We start from the raw sequence: 20,552 nt of genomic DNA, 5'->3' as shown, positions 1-20,552 counted from the left end.
ATGTGAATTTATCAATATTTCATGTCAATCCCTGGTTTTTCACTGTAGTTTATTGCAGATACACATCATTGCAGGCTGCTTTAACTGCAGTTCAAGGCTGTTTCTGCATGTCAGTCTTTATGCATGACGGTGTTTTTGATAATGGATCCTGACCACTCACATTTGTACACTGTGGAGTTAAACAAATTATATTATTAAACAAATATATATAACATAAATACAAAAAATACTCAAATTTAGTCTCTTTTCCAGCGCTCTTCATCGGTAACTTTAGCATTTCTGAGTGTCCTTGAACGCATCAATAATAGCAGATGCGTCACACCAAGCCCGGGAGAATCATTCTGCTCTGACTCCTGCGAGGTAAGTTCATATCTCCATAAACACCTGAACTTTAAAGTGTCAAATGAACTCTTTTTAAAAGTATAACACACCGTTTGAGTTTGTTCATAGACTGTTTACTGGCGTGAGAACTGATATTAATTTACAGATTAAAGGATACAGCTTCTGAGCAGCGTATCCAGTCTTAGCCCTAACGTGCTAACGTTAGCACACTGCGCTAACGGGAAAAGTGCCACGCTTGTCATGTTGTTTATAGCAGCTAACTGCAGTATGACTACTCCTGTTTAGTTACCAAAGGATGCTAACAGCTAGTTATTAATGCTAACTTCAGCCTTTAATTAAACATGTAACTCTTGTGCTGCAGTGCTTGTGTTGTAGTGGTACTTGTGGGTTATCTGTTGCCACTTTTGTGTTTTTTTGCATACTTTCCAAATATGCAAAATGAATCTTTGGGACCTGTATTAGCAGCGACGAACAAGCAGTGATGTTAAGTAATTCACTATATTTAATCATGCACTGTACTTAAAGTGGACCTATCATGCTATATTTAAATGATATATTGTAGGGCCATACCTATATAAGGTATATTTATACGTTTCTGTTTTCAAAATACCAAACAGATCATGCATTTTAGCCATGCCTCATTTCGCTCTATGTGCTGTTTGCTGTCTACGGGGCTGATCTCTGTGAGCTGCAGCTGACCACACCCCCCTGCAGGAGAGGGAAGCCGTGCTCTGATCAAGTCAAGAGGGGGAGAAAAAAAGATCTCCGTGTTTTATTTATATATACAGTCTATGGTTTTATTATATTATTATAGGCCTATAGAGTCGTTATTCATTTGTTTTAAAGCTCAATAAATAACAAAGAAGACCTTTGACCGGCACTTTTCTAATTTTTTCCGGAAGATTTAAACTTTAACGGACATCTTGACCCGCGAAAGAAACTGAAACTGAAACTCTGCCGCACGGTCCCCTCGTTCCTTGGAAGAGGCGGAGAGGTGGGTGTTTGTCATCTGCTGGTGGACTAACCGGAGAGAATTACAGTGCTTGCCTCGACGGGGAGGGATTGCATTGAATTAAAGCAGCGGGAGCAAACGCTTGCCTCGGGGAGGGAGAAAAAAAGCCACAGCGGAGAATAAACAGAAGGGTAACCATGGTAATATGGGCGGGAAGTCTTCTTCGCTGCTTTTGTGGCAGACTACAGCGCCACTTACAGGCCTGGCATATGTACTACAGCGTCTCCAGCGCTTTCGAGCGGTAATGGCCGGCCGTGGCCCAACCCCACATTCCCCTGATAGGTGGAGAGTTGGCCCAATAGCCGTAGCGCCACCGTCCTGACGTCAGGACAGTGTTCAAATCTGGATCAGTTTGTATCAGATCCGTTGCAGCCCCTTTTTTAGAGATTTGGGTATGGAGGAAAATAGAGAGGGTTGTGTTTTCTGACACTTGGTGAGTTCCCTGGAACACCGGGGACACATATTCATGTATAAAAGACGTACACAAGTGCATTTTGCATGATAGGTCCCCTTTAAGTACAACATTGAGTATGGGCTCAGAACAGTCTCATAATACACACATGCACACAGAAGGATTCACACTTGTATTTCATGATCCGCAAAAGGATTCACACTTGTATTTCATGATCCACACTTGTGTTTGTCAATGCACACACAAATGTGTTCCGTTTCATATACATGTAAATAAAATCCAAATACAGAAAAAAGTTTTACATATGTATTTTTGATCCTCACATATTTGTTTTCCGTTTAAAACCTCTGAACCTGCAAACACAAACCGCTTTCTGTGCATGGATCGCTGTGCATTCGTGTGTGGGTTTTTTTAGACTCCCCTGACGGTCACCCGATTCGTACTTGTAATTTTTTCTATCTATAGCCAATCAGATGTCTCCTTCATTCTAAGCCAATCACATGAGGGTATGATTTCTTGCGTTCATGACGTAGCACTTCATATACGCATTTTGCGCTGTCCGGAGCTGACAGGTCCATGGAGCCTGCAGGCGCTAATCTCAGGACCGTAGCATAGTCGTCTTTATTTTTACGGTATTATTATTCAAAGATAAATAAGGAAGTGTGTGTTATATGAGATGGCAGAGAGGTTTCAGCTCCGATTATTAAATCAAAGAGGCTTAATGTTTTCAATTATATTATTTCACTATAGCTATGTGGACGGTGTCAAGGTCCAATGTTGACAAAATTAATCAATAGCGGGTGTAACTAAAATACAAGATGTTTTTATTTATATATATATTTTATTTGCGTGCATTACCTGTTCGGAAAGTGGCGCTGTACTGAGAGTGGCGATTTTATTTAGTAATTATATAATTATATAATACTTGTAATAATGGTGCGTTCACACCGGACGCGATGCGAATAATCGCTCGAGTTTCTTGCTGGCTGTCAGCTGTTTACTCGCCTCATTCATCTGAGTCAGCTTCTCGAGCCGTATCTGGCCGTGCAACACTTATACTGTATGCCGAAGCAGTGGCGGACTGGCCATCGGGACGTACCGAGGTGGGCCGGTCGGGCCACTCCGATCGGCCCACCTCGGTACCGGCAGGGGCGGACTGGCCATCTGAAGTTGCTTTGACAGGCAACAGAGGTCCACCGTTTCCCCGCAGCGAGGCTCCCCCCGTTGACAGTTCCCTGTCTAGCACCCACGGGAAGTGGCGCTGTACCTTAATAATATAAAAGCTTGTATTTGCGTGCATTTCTTGTTCGGAAAGTGGCAATGTACTGAGAGTGGAGGTGTCCTGAGATTAGCGCCTGTAGGCAGGCTCCATGGACAGCGCAAAATGCGTACATGAAGCGCTACGTCATAAACGCAAGAAATCATACCCTCGTGGGGGCGCGCTCATGTGATTGGCTTAGAATTGAGGAGACATCTGATTGGCTATAGATAGAAAAAATTACAAGTACGAATCGGGTGACCGTCAGGGGAGTCTCAAAAAACCCACACACGAATGCACAGCGATCCATGCACAGAAAGCGGTTTGTGTTTGCAGGTTCAGAGGTTTTAAACGGAAAACAAATATGTAAGGATCAAAAATACACAAATACACATGTAAAACTTTTTTCTGTATTTGGATTTTATTTACATGTATATGAAACGGAACACATTTGTGTGTGCATTGAAAAACACAAGTGTGGATCCGGAAATACAAGTGTGAATCCTTTTGCAGATCATGAAATACAAGTGTGAATCCTTCTGTGTGCATGTGTGTATTATGAGACTGTTCTGAGCCCATATTGAGTGACTTTTACCTTACTTAACTATTTAAATAATTTGCTACTTTGTTCTTCTACCCCACTACAATTCAAAGGTTAATAGTGTACTTGCATCACCTATTTAACTCTTACGGACCGTCTCCACAGCAGCGTTAAAAAAATCTTGGAGGTGGGCGTATCTGAGGCTTGGGGATTTTTTTGCGATCAACCAATCACATGAATCTCCCGCCCGCGACATACGAAGCCAAAAAGCCGAAGTAAACTGGATATAAACTCCCCAAAACAGGCGAAAACATACCACTGTCTCTGCCACCTCCCTCCATGCCTGGCTCCTCCGGTTTATATCCCGGTAGGTCTGGTCATAAAGCACCGGGTGATTGATTCGCTACCGCTAATTTCTCCTCCATTTTTTGGAATATGAGGAAATGACCTGCGGTCTGGCTCTCCCAGCATACACGCTGTTTGATTGGCTAGAGCTTGAACTGCCAGATTTGCGTACACGGGATTTGATTAGCTGCCGCTTCCACCTCAGCTTCAAAAGTTGAACATTGTTCAACTTTGAATCTTGAAAATCCTGAGAATCTCCGCTCGCCTGCCCACAATGCATTCCGGCGAAAAGTGAGGGAAAGTGACGTCACCCCCATTCAAAGTGAATGGGCAGAAGCGTTTCAAAGATTTTTTTAACGCTGCTGTGGAGACGGCCCGTTACAGTCTCTGCAAGTTCATTGTACTGTTGCAGCTGCTAGCCAGCAATAAACTAGATAAGGATACATTTTTTATTTGCAATTAATTTAGGTTTTCTTGACAGATAAAAGCTTAATGAAAACTGTTACTTAAACATGATAAATAGTTGTATTATTGATTAACACATTTGGCTCAAGTGTGCAGTATTACATATTAAATAGCTTGTGTACATTATTGACAGTTAAGGCTAAATACAGGGAGTTGTATCTGCTGTTCAACACATCATTACAGAAATAAAAACATGTAAGACTAACATCTTGCTTCCTCTTATAGACAAGAAGAACACAAAGAATCTGCGGTTGATTGGTGAGTAAAGACAATCGAAAATGAAATGAACAAGTTAGTTCAAAAGTTTGCAGTTAAAATATTCTGCTGCTTTTCCAAGCCTTTTTACTTTCTTTTCTTCACTCATCACACATTCAAGCCCCCAGTGTTCATGTATCATTTCAATCTAAATTCTTCACTTTCTTCTTACACATTATATTTCAGCATAGCAGTTTAGCGTCAGCTTTTCAGCATAAAGCATTCCCACTAGCAATTTCTTCAGGAATTGCATTCTCTAGTTACTGTCTCCTATTGTCGCAGACAAAGTAGCACTACATGGAAATACTCAAGTAAAGTAAAAGTACCTCTAAATAGTACTGAAGTACAGTACTTGAGTAAATGTACTTAGTTACTTTTCACCTCTGCTATGAACCTACGAAGTAGCTGTAGATTAGTTTTGTTGTGTCTGTCGGTTGTATTGAGTTGTCTTGTTTTGTGTCAGCTGTAGTTGGAGCAGCATGGAGGAGAACAAAGAGACCCCTGGAGCTCAGGTCAGTGTGCACTTCATCACAATATATTCCTAATTCCAGCGTTTCTGCCAGGTGGGCGTCTTGCCGTCATTTGACGCCCTTATTCAGCTCGGAACGCCCTGAACTCGAGCCGAGGGCGTCCAAAAGAGTTTTTATCGCTTTAAATGACGAAAAGGAAAAAGGACAAGGACATCCCTCTGTTGGAGGGGCAAAGGAGTCTGGTGGGATTCTTTTCACCGCCAGCAAAGCGTGTTCCTGTGACGGAAAGTGTACTGCCGGCGAGCCTTAGGGGTGCTAGTGGAGCACACGCGTGAACTGCGAGCGCCTGAGCCTCGCAGCGGCGAAATTGAGGCTCTGGTAAACTGTGGTAACATGAAGAGCCGTTTGGGAGCCGAAAGAGCCGGCTCTTCTTAGTGAGCCGAGCCAAATGATCCGACTCACTAAAAAGAGCCGGAATTCCCATCACTAATACGTAAAGAGATAGTATCTATAAGGGACGGCTCAATTCAAAATTCAAGTCCAGGGTTTCCCACACATAGACTTTACTTGGGCCGCCCAGGTTTAACGGCCACCAAAGTATATTTCGCGACCCATTCATTATTTTAATTTTTTTATCCGTCCGCGAGCACGACGCCATCTGCAATCGATTTACTAGTGGACAATGATCCCTCGCTTGCTGTACCTGTTCGCTCTGCTATCGCGTGGAGGGTCTGCTAACAAGCGACCAATAGAAAGGTTCATGTTAATGTTGTTGCACCTCACAAATGCCTAACACTGTTATCCCCAAATGAAAGATCACAACCTGTTTTGAAATATACAATATGAATGCACAATATGGTTAGATATAGGTTAGAACGTTGTTGTATACGATGCGATTCTTTAATTGTCAGATCAAGTCTGAAATGTGACTTGCATCACAGCAGCTCCATGTGTAACATCAACATAGACACATAAGACAAACACAATACATGAGAAACAAACAACAAACATGTAACATAACAGCAGGATCAGTGAGAGCTGCTCAAAGAGCTTTCAGCGTGCATCTGATCTGGATTCAGCTCTGTGTTTACTGAGAGGACTGACTGGAGCACAAAGGATGCTTCAGTCTGACTTTATTCAATCTCCATTAGATGGTAGCAGTTCAGATTCTCTGTTAGAGCATGCTTTGGGTCCCAGATGATGCTGTTGGACAGCCTCTCAGGTTATTATGGTCTGTGAGTCAGAAAGTCTCTGACAGGGTGACCAACAATCTTTGAGCAGATTTCTAACAGGTGGAGCTGAAGTAACAACATACTGATACCGGTTAGTAAAAACCATGAATGAATGCTTTGAAAAGTCTGCAGACAAGACGGCAGGCGAAACACCTTTTTAAAATGCGTGTTTTCTGAATGGAGATCAGCTAAGCTAACGTTGCTCCGACCGTCCACACTCACAACAACGGCCTATACAGACATAAATAAACCGGCGACTGTATTCGCCATGACACAGACAGTCTGTGGTTTGTACTAGGGATGGGAACGATTAATCGAATAATTATTCAGGTATTCGAATATGAGTTATGAATATTTTTTATTAATTTTTTTATTTTTTTTATTTTTTTTTGGTAGGGATGCCTAAGTTGATTACATATTATCAAATTGAATAATTCAATGTATACAACAGTGCCATAGCTAAATGTGTTAGGTGACGTCTAAAGGTGTGTTTTGTTCCGCTCACCGGTCCCTCACAGCGGGCAGAGCTGCAGGTGCTGATCTCTCTCTCTCGCGTCCGGTACTTCACTCGCGTTTATGTCCAAATCCATCAGATCTAGCTAGTTCTAGCTAATGATATGGCTGCTGCCCCTGCCTACACGAAAATCATGCAGACTCAAACCTCATCTTATGCCCAAATGCGGCACAAATGCGCTCCGCAGCCGTTGCGAGGTTCCGGCGCTAACAGTTCATGAGCGTGCTCCCCCGCCCCCTGTCAACACTCGCGACACATGAGTGGCCAGCCTAAACAACAATAAGCACTGCTTGGCAACCGTGTGTGGCGGCAAAGTACATCGACATTTTGACAGGAGAGATTTAGTTTTGTCGGTATTCAACATATTTTACCAGTCATAGTCCGGTAATTATTTACACTCAAGAAGAGTCCTACACAACAGACATGGCGTCAAAAAGGAGTAATGTGTGGAAATATTTCGACCAGGTTAGTGAGTGCGGTGTAGAGTGCAAACTATGCCAAATTAAACTTATATATATACATACTATACCTTGCTATACCCGCAACCTCCGTTCCAGCTGAGAGGGTCTTCTCTACAGCTGGCCTGATTGTGAATCGCCTCCGCACATGAAAGCTGTAGGCCTATAGCTGTCAAACTGTGATCACCAGTTCAATACATTTGACAAATTTGACAAATTCGACTTGGTTTCTTGTTACAAAGTGAGGTGCAGGTGAAAGAACGATACGTGGAAAGAGGGTTTTCTTGCAAAAATAGACAGGCATTTTATTCTCAGCCTTCCACATTATTCCACAGAAACAAAAACTGCATGCCTGGTGCTGCGTTCACCAGCAAGGAACAAACACCAAAATGTCCTCCCCTCTCTTCCCAACCACATTTATAGGAGACTGCCCGCCTTCCCAATCCAACCTGGCCAATCAGGTCATGGTTCTGAAAGCGGACTGAAGGGTTAAATACAAAATTAAACACTGTGGTCTACATTTAATACAATCCTAAAGGCTTAAGTAAATTCATAATTGCATCAACATAAACATTGTACCTTCAGAAACAACAAGTTCTGCTTAAAACGGATAGTTTTGAACCTAATTGACACTCATAAAATCACTCATTTCCTGACCAATCACGTCCAAGACTCCGCCTACTCATACGGCACACATAAGGAGTACTTTGGAGGCGTGCTCCCCCTTTGAGCAGTGACACAAAATGGCTTCCAGGTCTGAACAAAGGAAATGGTGATTACTTTGTGATTGTGTGTTTTACAGACTGACAAATTAATCTAGATGCCCTTTACTAGTTTTTCTATGTAAACTGTTTTTATAACTTTAACTGAAATAAAGACAACTCTGAAGAAACATGTACTACCTTTCTTAACAAACAAATTGTTAAGCCAAAATGTTAGTGAGGGAGTGTGTGCGCTTCATCACATTTCACACCTCCTCCCCCTCTGGCTTGCACAGGTCAGGCAAGCGAGAAAGATAGTCAGCTATTAGGTTATTCTTACCGGGACAATACTGTATGGTGAAGTGGTATGGCTGGAGGGCTAGGCACCAACGTAGAATCCTTGCATTCTGATGCTGCTTAGATTGCATCCACTTCAACGGTTTGTGGTCTGTCTGCAACACAAACTCTCTTCCAAGAAGGTAATACTTCAATGAATCTATAGCCCACTTTATAGCCAGTCCCTCTTTCTCCACGGTAGAGTATTTTTTTTCCCGGTCAAACAACTTCTTACTCAGGAACAGTATAGGCTTCTCTTCGCCAGGCTCTCCTTGGGCTAGCACTGCTCCTAGTCCAACACCAGAGGCATCAACTTGCACAAGAAATTGTTTTGTGAAGTCCGGGCTCTGCAACACAGGAGCTTGACAGATCTGCCTCTTTAATGCCTGGAAGGCATTTTCACACTCATCATTCCACACAACTTTTGTGGGAGATTTTTTTGTTAGATCAGTAAGTGGGGCAGCTAATGTAGCAAAGTGGGGAACAAACCTTCTGTACCACCCCACCAGGCCTAAAAAGGACCTCACTTGCTTCTTTGTCTGGGGTCTGGGTATTACCTGTATGGCTTTTATCTTCTCAACTTGTGGTCGTATTTGCCCACGTCCAACCAGGTATCCAAGGTATTTTACCTCCTCTTGAGCCCAGGAACACTTGTTGGCATTCAGGGTTAGCCCGGCTTCCTGTATCTTGCCCAACACAGCTTTAAGATGCTGCAGATGTTCTTCCCAGGATTCACTGTAGATTACCACATCATCTAGGTAGGCTGCTGCAAACCTGGTGCAATCATTAAGAACAAGGTCCATTAACCTTTGAAAGGTTGCAGGCGCTCCATGAAGACCAAAGGGTAGTACAGTGTAGTGAAACAAACCCATTCCTGGAATCTGAAAAGCTGTATACTCTTTGCAGGCTGGTTCAAGAGGCACCTGCCAGTAACCTTTACAGAGGTCTAAAGCTGTGATGTACTTAGCTTTCCCCAACTTCTCCAGTAGCTCGTCAATCCGTGGCATAGGGTACGAATCAAAACAGGAAATGCTGTTCAGCTTCCTCATGTCCGAGCAGAACCGAGGTTCAGTGGTGTTTTTCTTAGGAACAAGCACTATAGGATTTGACCACTCACTTCTAGATGGTTCAATGACTCCCATGTCCAACATCAACTGTACCTCCTTTCTCAGTGGTTCCATCATTCTTTCAGGAATTCTGTAAGGCCTCAGGCGAACAGGTTTAGTGTCCTTCAGTACAATGTTATGCTTTATCACATCAGTGCGTCCAGGTTTTTCTGAGAACAATGCTGGGAAGGATTGTTTAAGCTCACCCAGTTGATGCCACTGATCCAAACTCAGAAGCTCCGGAGGGGCCTGGGGTTTACACTTCTCTCTGTGCGGCACCATGTCAGCCCCCTCTGCTTCCCACACATCCTCCTCTTCCAGCTGGACATCTTGGATCATCAGAACATGTTCTCCACCTGCCTTCTGGTTTTTCCTGTCATGATATTCTTTTAAAAGGTTTACATGCAACAACTGTTTGCACTTTCTTTTATCAGCACAGAGAATTTCATAGGTCACAGGGCCTGCCTTTCGGGTTACTGTATAAGGGCCTTGCCACTTGGCTAGTAACTTACTTGGGCCGGTCGGGAGCAGTATCAAGACTTTCTGGCCAGCTTTCAGCTCTCTTTCACGAGCACGTTTGTCGTACCACACCTTCTGCTTACGTTGAGCTTCATGCATGTGTTCTTTGACCGTTTCTCTGTAACTGTCCAGTTTGTCTCTCATCTGCAGAATGTAGGAGATGACACTGTTGGTTGTTGTTGCCACTGCCTCACCAGCCACCCAGTTCTCCTTCAGCACGTCCAAAGGGCCTCTGACCTGTCTGCCATATAATAACTCAAAAGGGGAGAAACCCGTTGAAGCCTGTGGCACTTCTCTGTATGCAAACAAAAGGAACGGCAACCATTTATCCCAATCTTTGCCAGTATCATCAATACATTTTCTCAACATTTGTTTCAGTGTACCATTAAAACGTTCTACGAGACCATCAGTTTCAGGGTGGTATGGAGTTGTTCTGATCCCTTTAACACCAAGTTGTGAGTACAGTGACTTCATCAGATGGGACATAAAGTTTGTACCTTGATCTGTTAAGATCTCTTTAGGGATGCCAACTCTAGAGAATAGCTCTACCAAACACCGCACTATATGTTTGACCTGCATGGAACGCAGTGGATAGACATCTGGATATCTGGTGGCGTAGTCACAAATAACCAGGGCAAACCTGTGACCCTTGCTACTCTTTGGCAGAGGACCAATTATATCCATGGCTATTCTTTCATAAGGTACACTCATTATTGGTAATGCTTGTAGAGGGGCTCTGTTTGAAAGTTTGTTAGGAGCTACAACCTGACACTCAACGCACGTTTTACAGTAATCAATTACCTCTCTGTATAATCCTGGCCAATAGAAACGCTGAGCAATGCGATCATAAGTTTTTGCCTGTCCCAGATGCCCAGCCCATGGCACAGTATGACCCACATGCAGGATTATTTGGCGAAACTCTTTTGGAATGACTAGCCTAGGTTTCTCTCTGTCTGCCAAATACAAAAGATTGTCTTTTATGATGAAGGGATCCCCAATTAGATTTTTCAGCCCCCCTGTGGTTGCATCTTCATCCCCATCTACTTTGCATGCTTTTGCAAATAGAGTTTTTAGAGATGGGTCATTCTCCTGACTCTCTCTGAAGTTATCTGGGATTTGCCATTGGGGCTCGATGAGGGGAGTTACAGGGAGAGTATGCTCAGGGCATTTAGCCTTATCGTGATTTCTGTTTTTCTCTTGACGGCGCTGCCGCCTTGTTTTCTTAAGCTTACCACCCCCTTCACATAAATCATCATCTGCATCTGGTAAAGGTTCTAACCCCTTAGCCATAGAGCGCGTAGCTACATAGGAGTATGCGAGTGAGTTTTGCTGTACCAAGTGGTCTAAGATTGGCAAATCATCCCCAAGGATCACGTCATAAGCTAGGTGCTCTAACACACCAACAGTTAGCACAAAGGCTTGTCCTTCAACCACAATGGTAACATCCGTAGTTGGGTAATCCTTTTTACATCCATGAACACAGGTGATATTTACACTGCCATCACAATCAGTTATTGCATTGCCAAGTAAGCTGGACTTCACCAAGGTTTGTGAACTACCAGTGTCAGCTAGGGCTTTCACTGCTTGACCATTTACGGTGACAACTACCACATGTCTATGTGGAACAATTCCACTATCAGTTACATTAGCATGGTCATCACTTTCTGCACGGGGTACTGAACACAGCTCAACCGACTTAGACTTTCTTACTGGACACAATGAAGCCTTGTGTCCAGGTTGCTGACAATAGTAACATATCAAGTTTGTTTTTAAGTTTGCATATGCAGGTTTCTTACCAACCCCAGTGTCCATGCTCTCAACAGCTGGCCAACTGTGAGGTTTGCCCTCCCCATACCTTGGCTTCCCAACAGTCACTCTTTTCTTTGAAGGTTCCCTGTGGGCCGCTGCATACCGTTCTGCCAGATCTGCTGCTTCTTCTCCTGTCTGGGGATTGTGCTCCTTGACCCAGGTGCGGACGTCTGGATGAAGCACACGGAGGTACTGCTCCAAAACGATGGTTTCTCCCATCTCCTCCTTAGTACGGCTGCTCGGTCTCATCCATCTTTTGTAAAGCCCCTTAATACGGTTGTAGGTTTCTCTTACAGTCTCTCCCACCGGCAAAATGGTGCTCCGGAATCGCTGTCTGTAAGTCTCTTCAGTAACATTAAACTTCATTAACACTGCTGCTTTAATGGCGTCATAAGACTCGGACTGTTCCTCATCCCCTTCACTTTCAGTTGCCCCGGCTCCCTCAAGTGGTGCCTCTTCTTCCATTGTCCCGTGTCTTTTTTCTTCCTCCCTACTCCTTAATACTTATTTGAACATGTATTTATTTATTTCCAAAAGTTATTGAAACATTTTTTTTCGAATTCTTTTTTTTTTTTTACCCAATTTCTTTTTTTGTAGGATATGTACTTTTCGGTTAACCGGTTAACCGTTTTTTGGGGGGTCGAATATTCGAATATACATTTGCGTTCAAATTCCCATCCCTAGTTTGTACTTGTTTAACTTTTGTCTAGTTTCTGAACAGATATGAGGAGCTGTGAGCTCTGAGGGCTAACAGCTAACGGCTGATGTTGGTTTTGTGGTTCACATTGAAGATGACGTTACGGCTCCGCCTACACTGCGTTACTATAGTTACTGCCCCAGTTCCTAAACTGTATTGGAAACGCAGCATAAAGTGAGCCTGGCCTACCAAGGCCTAGCTATACCGTACTAAGCCGTGCGAGGCCCTGCAGTGGAAATGCGCCATAAGTGGATGTCATTGAAGACCTTTACAAGAGCAGTCTCAGTGCTGTGGTTTGGACGAATGCCTGACTGGAACACATCCAAACAGTTATTTAAATGCAAGAAATTACTCAACTGTTGAAAAACAACTTTTTCAATGATTTTACCTAGAAATGGGAGGTTTGATATGGGCCTGTAATTGTTCATTACTGAAGCATCTAGATTATTATTTTTTAAGAGCGGTTTAATGACTGCAGTTTTCAGGGCCTGTGGAAAAACACCTGAGTGAAGAGACTTGTTTACTATGTGAAGTAGATCTGAGGCCATGCAAGGAAAAACATCTTGGAAAAATCCTGTTCGAATAATATCAAGGCAGCAGGAGGAGGATTTTAGATGTTGTTTAATGTCCTCTAGGTTTTCATCATTAATCTGATGGAACTGTGTCATGGTGTTTGAATTTATTTCAACTGGACTCAGGGACAACACATTTGCTGTACCTGATGCAGAGGCACTGACTGCTTGTCTGATTTTCTGAATGTTGTCAGTGAAAAAGGCAAAGTCATTGCAGGCCCTGGTGGATAGAAGTTCAGAGGCTACTGACACTGGGGGGTTTGTTAGTCTGTCGACGGTAGCAAACAAGGCACGTGCGTTGTTTTTGTTTTTGGCAATGATGTCAGAGAAGAAAGACTGTCGTGCAATTTACAATTCCAAATGATAAAAGCCAAGTCTCTCTTTATAGATTTCAAAATGAACCTGGAGATTTGTTTTTCTCCACCTGCGTTCAGCTTTTCAACACTCTCTTTTTTCTGTTCTCACGGTCATGGCCTTTCTCCATGGAGATATTTTCTTACCAGTCACTTCCTTTATCTTAGTTGGAGCAATGGCATCTATAACATTTTTTATTTTTGAATTAAAATGATCTACTAGCTCATTTACTGAGATGTTAGCAGGGGCAAGTGTGGAAGAAACATTCTGAGTAAACATTTCCCTAGTGTTTTCAGTTAAATATCACTTTGTGGTTACCTCTTTTTGAACATTTGTGTGAACAGAAATAGAGCTCTCAAAGGAATGATCAGAGAGTGCAACATCAGTCACCACAACCTCAGAGATATTCAGACCCTTTGAGATCATTAAGTCCAGAGTGTGCCCCTTATTGTGCGTGGGCTCCGTCACATGCTGAGTCAGTTCATAGTTATCAAGAACACAAAACAGTTCTTTAGCCCCTCTGTCCTGGGGGTTGTCAACATGGATGTTAAAATCACCAACAATGACTAGACTGTCAAAGTCAAAACACACTATAGACAGCAGTTCAGTAAAGTAATCAAAAAAAGCTAAAAGAAGCTACAGCCTCCGCAGCCCTGGGGGGCCCCTACATTGGTTGTGATGGCAGATGACAGGGATTTGTTAACCTTCACAAGTAGGGATGTCCCGATCACCTTTTTTTGCTCCCGATCCGATTCCGATCATTTGATTTTGACAATCTGCCGATACCGATTTTTCCCGATCCGATCTTTATGCAATGCATTAAGAGAAAAAAAAGGAGAAAAGCATTCAAGTTGTCCCTTAAACCCCACGTTCTCCACCACAGATAACGGCTGGTCATCCACACTGAAAGTGTTGGTTGTTTCAGTGCCGTTACCTGAATGGCCGCTGTGTACTCGTTGTGTTGTTGTTGGTGTTTGTTTCTCAGGTGGCGTATTAGATTGGTCGTGTTGAACGTAGCTCTGTTCTTTCCACCACGCGGAACCTCCGCCTTGCAAACATTGCATCTGGCTGTTACACTGCCTTCGCTTTCAATTTTATAATACTTCCAAACTCCTGACATTTTCTCTGTCCCGAGTCACCAGCTGAACGTAGCCTCTCGTTAGCTTACTGCTACTATTAGACACTGCGCCCACTCTGTTGCCAGATTTGAGAGAAATAAGCAACCAGGTCTATGAAAACAAGCCCAAAAGAAGCAACACATACATGATGTTGTGTAATTTTAAACCAAAACTAAGGCCTCAGGATGACTTTAAGACGTGAACATGGTCATTTTTGTTTTGTAACATTAAATAAAATAAGAAAAATATATTAAAAAAAAAAAAAAAAAAAAAAAAAAAAATCTGATCCTTGATTTTTTTCTCCCGATTCCGATCTTTTGAAAATCACGTGATCGGCTCCGATCCCCGATCACGTGATCGGATCGGGACATCTCTATTCACAAGTTGCTCTCTACTGGTGAGGAAAGCGGCATACCAGTAAATCAGGTATGGATTTACTTCCATTTTGGCCGTTTTTGACACCAAGATGTCTGCTTGTATTGTGTTGAATGCTGCTGAGAAGTCTAGGAAGAGGGCTCTTGCATAGGTGTGACGTTTATCTAAATGTTTAGTAATGATATGAACCAGAGTAGCAACAGTACCACCCCCTTGCTTATAGGCAAATTGGTATGGATCAAGTATGTCTTGTCCGTCACAATAGGTTTAGCTGAAGAGGTCATGGTTCTCATGGTGTCCCACACTTTTTTGGAGTCTTTGGCTTTAAAAGCATTTCCCAAAAGCTCTCTGTGTGCCAGTTTTGATTCCCTCAATTTGACTTTCAGTTATTTCTCTGTCTAAGTGCTCCATAGTCTTTGTTTTTGAAAGCTATTTTCCTGGTTTTTATAACTTTTTTTTAATGTCCTTAGTCACATATGATTTATTACTTGGATAGATTTTTATTTCTTTAGTGGGAACACAGAAGTTAATATAGTCTTTGGTAACAGTAGTTATTTCATCTAGTGAACCTTCCTGAAAAATGTCCCAATCTGTCCAATCAAAACAGGCTTTCCACTGTTCCCTACTTTCATTTGTCCATGTCCTTATTACTTTCTTTTCTGGTTGACTTCCCTTCAGTTTGGTCTTATACACTGGTATCATATTCACAACATTATGATCAAAGTTCAGTATTGGTGGTCTGTATTTAGACGTATAGGCTCCTTTATCATTAACAAAGCATTTGTCCAGGATATTGTCTTTCCTGCTGTGATCCCTAACATACTGCTGGAACCCAGGTAACACAGTCTCCAGGCGACATTGCTTCATGTCCCCGAGCACTATTGTCGGTGCATCGGGGTGGCTGAGTTGCAGCTCGTGAACACAGTGTCTTCTGCCGCTGGGAGGCACGTAAACAACAAACAGTAAAATACACCCGAATTCTCTCGGCAGATAAAAGGGTCTTAACGTCATGCCGAGAATTTCTACGTTGGGATTGCAGGTTTTACATTTTACTGAGTATGATCGGCACCACAGATCATTAATATACACACAAATACCGCCTCCTCTGGTTTTCCCCGAGTTCGCATCCCTGTCTGCTCGAACAAGGGTGAATCCGGGTACTTCAAAGAGAGATTCAGGCATTGTAGATTGTAGCCAACTTTCCGTGAAACATAATAAAGAGGCCTCAAGAAATTCATGACAGTACCTTGTGTATGTCCTTAGTGTGTCCACGTTGTTGCTCAATGAGCGCAGGTTTGTGAGAATGATGGATGGAATTGTTGGCCGGCTGAATCTCCGCGATTCTGAACGCCTCCCCTCCTTCCTCATCTCTTTTACCTGGTGTTTCTAAGCGGCTCCCGAGGGATTTCATCCAATAACGAAGAGCACAGATGGCTTGGTGTATTCGTAGGAGGCCGATCACATTGCTCTAGCATAGCCTCGCGGCTGTAGCAGCGTAGAGGCCGGGGCTCCTCGCCATACCTGTTCGTGCTGTCACTCAGGTGTGTCTTGGAAAGTTGTATGGCCAGACATGGTCTGCAGAAGGCAAATGTAATCCACAGGATCAAAAGCATGGTCTCTCAAAATAACGTTTCATACAGACACAACAAAGTTTAGACAATAATTAGACAAAAAAAACAAAAACAAAACACAAGACGAACGGAGCATACTAAGACTCGCAGTGACAGGATGCCGTCTCCCTCTGTCTCCTGTATACCAGAGGTGGGAGTAAGTCATACATGTGCAAGTCTCAAGTTACTGGGGTGAGAGTCAAGCAAGTCAAGTCCTACGAAATCCTGATGAATAACCCCAGTTTCCGCATTTAAATCAGTTAAAAGACAGTGGTTATGAAAACTAGAGTTTTATTTTCCACATTAACAACAATGGAGAGTGGGGCTCTGAAATAATAAAACAGGTAATAGGGGGAATAATTGGGCAGTTCAGGTGCGTGTGGTTAAAACGTAGCAGCCTGCGGCCGCTCGTTAGCTGTTCTAATGAAGGTAAACACAGTGAAGGCACAGCTCTTTGCAGCTGATGCTGCTCTTCTCAGATTCTGCTGAGTTACACGTTACTGTCTCCTGGTGCTGCAGAGATTTCATGAAGTGAAGGAGGTTTTTCTTCTATAAAACAGCTGTGGGCAGCAGATACTGTGAGAGTCACAGACATGAATACATAGGTCAAGGCAGACTGGTTCATAGACTCTCCTGTTTTGCCGATCCGGTGCTCCTGGCCGAAATGTCCCTAAAATGAAGTCCGAGTTTGAAATATATCTCAAATAATGTATGTATTTCCCCACATAAACATAACAGTCTGCAATGAAACGGCTGTCTCCTGTGCGCTCCACTTCCTACTTTCTCCTGCGAACGAGATACTTTCTCTCTCTTTTTTCTTTCTTTCATTGCCCTCTAGGGGCTTCGTACAATACAAAAACAAATGCAAATCTTTTATTTTAAAAAGTAAAGTCCTTTCGAGTCATCTGTCTCAAGCCTAAGTCAAGTCTCAAGTCATGAATACCAAGTCAAAGTCAAGTCGAGTCTTTTATCAATGTTAGTCAAGCAAGTCTCAAGTAAAAAAATATGCGACTCGAGTCAAGTCATGTGACTCGAGTCCCCCACCTCTGTTATATACTGTGGTTAGAATATTACTATATCAAATATAATACAAATATAATAAACACAAACAGTTGAAAAGTAGTATTTTGTTAACTCAAGGTTTATATTAAGTGAGTTTTTATTGTGTTAACTTGTGTATTTATGCTTTTTAGATTGACTTTCTCTCTTTCTCTGTCCGTCTGTTCTAGAAACCGAAAGGAAGAGAGACACGTCACAGCTGTCAGCAATGTGACAAATCCTTTACAACATCTGGAAGTTTAAGGCGCCACCTGCGTATTCACACGGGAGAAAAACCGTATAGCTGTGAAGAGTGTGGGAAAACTTTCAATCAATCAGGTGCTCTCAAAATACATCAACATATTCACACTGGAGAAAAACCGTACAGCTGTGAAGAGTGTGGGAAAACTTTCAATCAATCAGGTGCTCTAGAATCACATCTTCGTGTTCACACTGGAGAAAAACCGTACTGGTGTGAAGAGTGTGGGAAAACGTTCACTACATCAGGTGCACTCAAATCACATCACCGTATTCACACTGGAGAAAAACCGTACAGCTGTGAAGAGTGTGGGAAAACTTTCAATCAATCAAGTGCTCTCAAATCACATCTTCGTGTTCACACTGGAGAAAAACCTTACAGCTGTGAAGAGTGTGGGACAACTTTCACTACATCAGGTGCTCTAGAATCACATCTTCGTGTTCACACTGGAGAAAAACCGTACTGGTGTGAAGAGTGTGGGAAAACGTTCACTACATCAGGTGCACTCAAATCACATCACCGTATTCACACTGGAGAAAAACCGTACTGGTGTGAAGAGTGTGGGAAAACGTTCACTAGATCAGATACTCTCAAATCACATCTTCGTGTTCACACTGGAGAAAAACCTTACAGCTGTGAAGAGTGTGGGACAACTTTCACTACATCAGGTGCACTCAAATCACATCACCGTATTCACACTGGAGAAAAACCGTACTGGTGTGAAGAGTGTGGGAAAACGTTCACTAGATCAGATACTCTCAAATCACATCTTCGTGTTCACACTGGAGAAAAACCATAGTGGTTTTTAGAGTGTAGGAGCCGCATTTAAGCTTATTTTGTTTTTTCACAGTTTACAATAAACAATTCCCATCTATTGGCCATGTGTTGGGTAATCCTTTTTTCCCATTACAGATCCCATCCCAACAGCGCCATCTGTTGATGTAACGTCAGAATTGACAGGCATAATGTTCACTGTTCCTTTAAGTTTTGTTTTCTGGCTGTCCGTCTGCCGACAGCACGCTGTTTCAAACAGCTGACATTATTGCAGCATTAAATCCAAGCCATTGTCCAATACAGCTTATGTATCCAATATACAATCCAGTTTTAATGCTGCACATACCCGGCCGCTTTCCCAGCCTTGGCTCTCGGCGTCTCCTTTCGCCGTCTTGATGAGCGCAGGTGGTGACAATCTCCAGCTGATTGTGGCGTGTTGTCCAGCTGATCCGGGATGACGGTGTCGGTTGTGAAGTAATCCAATTGTTTGTCCGGTGAAAACGATCCTTAATCCAATGTGATATGTTTCTTATATTGTCCAGTTTCACTCATAGAGTACGATTCTACTTAATGTAATGGTCATTTAAATGTTCCAGTGTCCTATATCTTTTTGCCATTACTTCACAGGAGGGTTTAGAGTGATCCTGACGCAGACACAAGCATATGAAGTTCCGGTCTTTTGCTGCAGTTTTAGAAGAATGTTTTATTGCTTTACATACCAAGGTTTAAGTACACTGTGTCAATAGTTGTAGTATGAGCATCTGCCGGGGCTGTCTGGGCTGGCCGTCAGGTAGAATCGGTATGCTCTTCCTCCTGTGTCCTCTTCCTCTCCTGTCACCTATGACCCCTTTTATACACCCGGTGCAGCTAAACCCCGCCACCAAGTGTTCAAAAATAATATTGCACTATACATATAAATAAGGTAAACTGAGACACCAACAACATCCATAAAATGGCTCCTACAATGAGTGGGAAAACTTTTTCTTAAAGTATTCACCTTAAAGTCCATGAGCGAGTTTCACTGTTCATTAATCTGCTTCGTGTATCTAGAACATATTTACGATGTTTTCAGTTTGATTCTATTCTCTTGTTAAAATGATCAGACTACCAAAAATAAAATGGCCTTAGAAACAGACTCGCAATCCTGCATATTTGTTGTGTTTTGCAGCATATTATAAACATGTCATTCCCTTATTTTCAAATACCACAGGTTGTGTAGTGATGTATTTGAGGTGTACTGTCCACATCGCAGACATGAAGTCGTGCAGTCAATGTATGCGAAGTGTACAGGACCTTGGTCTCTGAGACTCAAAAAAGCCTTTCTCGCCTACCTGTCCACTTTGCATACCTGAGATCCTGCAGTCATTTCTCAAAGATGGTGTGGCATATAGGGAGGTGCAATCTCCTGATGATATAGACTGTATTATAGTGGAAATCTGCAACCCTAGAAAACAAGATAACATTAGGATAATCAATTTATACAACCCATGTCCAAATCTAACCACTGATATATTTAAAGAAATAGCAGGCAATAAACATAGGAAGGAAGTTTGGTGTGGTGATTTCAATGCACACAACAGTCTATGGGGCAGCAACCATACAGACAGTAACGGAAATATAGTGGAAGAAATGCTGGAGGAAAGAACACTAGTATGCCTTAATGATGGACATGGCACAAGAGTAGATGTACACAGGGGGAAAGTTTCATGCCTGGATCTGACATTAGTGTCAAACTGTTTGGTTCATACATGCGAATGGTTTGTTTTGAATAACTCCACTGTAGGAAGTGACCATTATCCAGTGCTTACTAAAATGAATACTAATGTATATATACAGGAAGGAGGTGTAATAACCAGGTGGTGCTTTGCTAAAGCTGATTAGGGGAAATGTAGGATATGGTGTGAGGAGTCGGTACACCTGCTAACATCAGAGGGAAGCATAGAGGTAATTACAAGCCAAATAACGCAACATATACTAAAT

General features: G+C 42.7%; 1 protein-coding gene across 1 annotated transcript; it reads left to right on the top strand.

The window, feature by feature from the left end:
* Positions 1-352: 352 nt before the first annotated feature.
* On the top strand, positions 353-18,608 carry LOC117487263 (zinc finger protein 253-like). Its single transcript, XM_034135954.1, has 4 exons — positions 353-360; positions 4,601-4,633; positions 5,094-5,142; positions 17,731-18,608. The coding sequence occupies exons 3-4, from the start codon at positions 5,110-5,112 to the stop codon at positions 18,595-18,597; spliced, it is 900 nt and encodes a 299-aa protein (XP_033991845.1). The 5' UTR covers positions 353-360; positions 4,601-4,633; positions 5,094-5,109; the 3' UTR covers positions 18,598-18,608.
* Positions 18,609-20,552: the final 1,944 nt, after the last annotated feature.

This window comes from Trematomus bernacchii, unplaced genomic scaffold (assembly GCF_902827165.1).
Source record: "Trematomus bernacchii unplaced genomic scaffold, fTreBer1.1, whole genome shotgun sequence".
Lineage (NCBI taxonomy): Eukaryota > Metazoa > Chordata > Actinopteri > Perciformes > Nototheniidae > Trematomus > Trematomus bernacchii.
This window is presented reverse-complemented; position numbering and strand designations above follow the sequence as displayed.

Bases quoted from the DNA above. Each gene is read 5' to 3' on its own strand.
- LOC117487263 (XM_034135954.1), top strand. From the start codon at position 5,110: ATGGAGGAGAACAAAGAGACCCCTGGAGCTCAG. The intron at 5,143-17,730 runs GTCAGTGTGCAC...CGTCTGTTCTAG, and splicing joins AAGAGACCCCTGGAGCTCAG to AAACCGAAAGGAAGAGAGAC.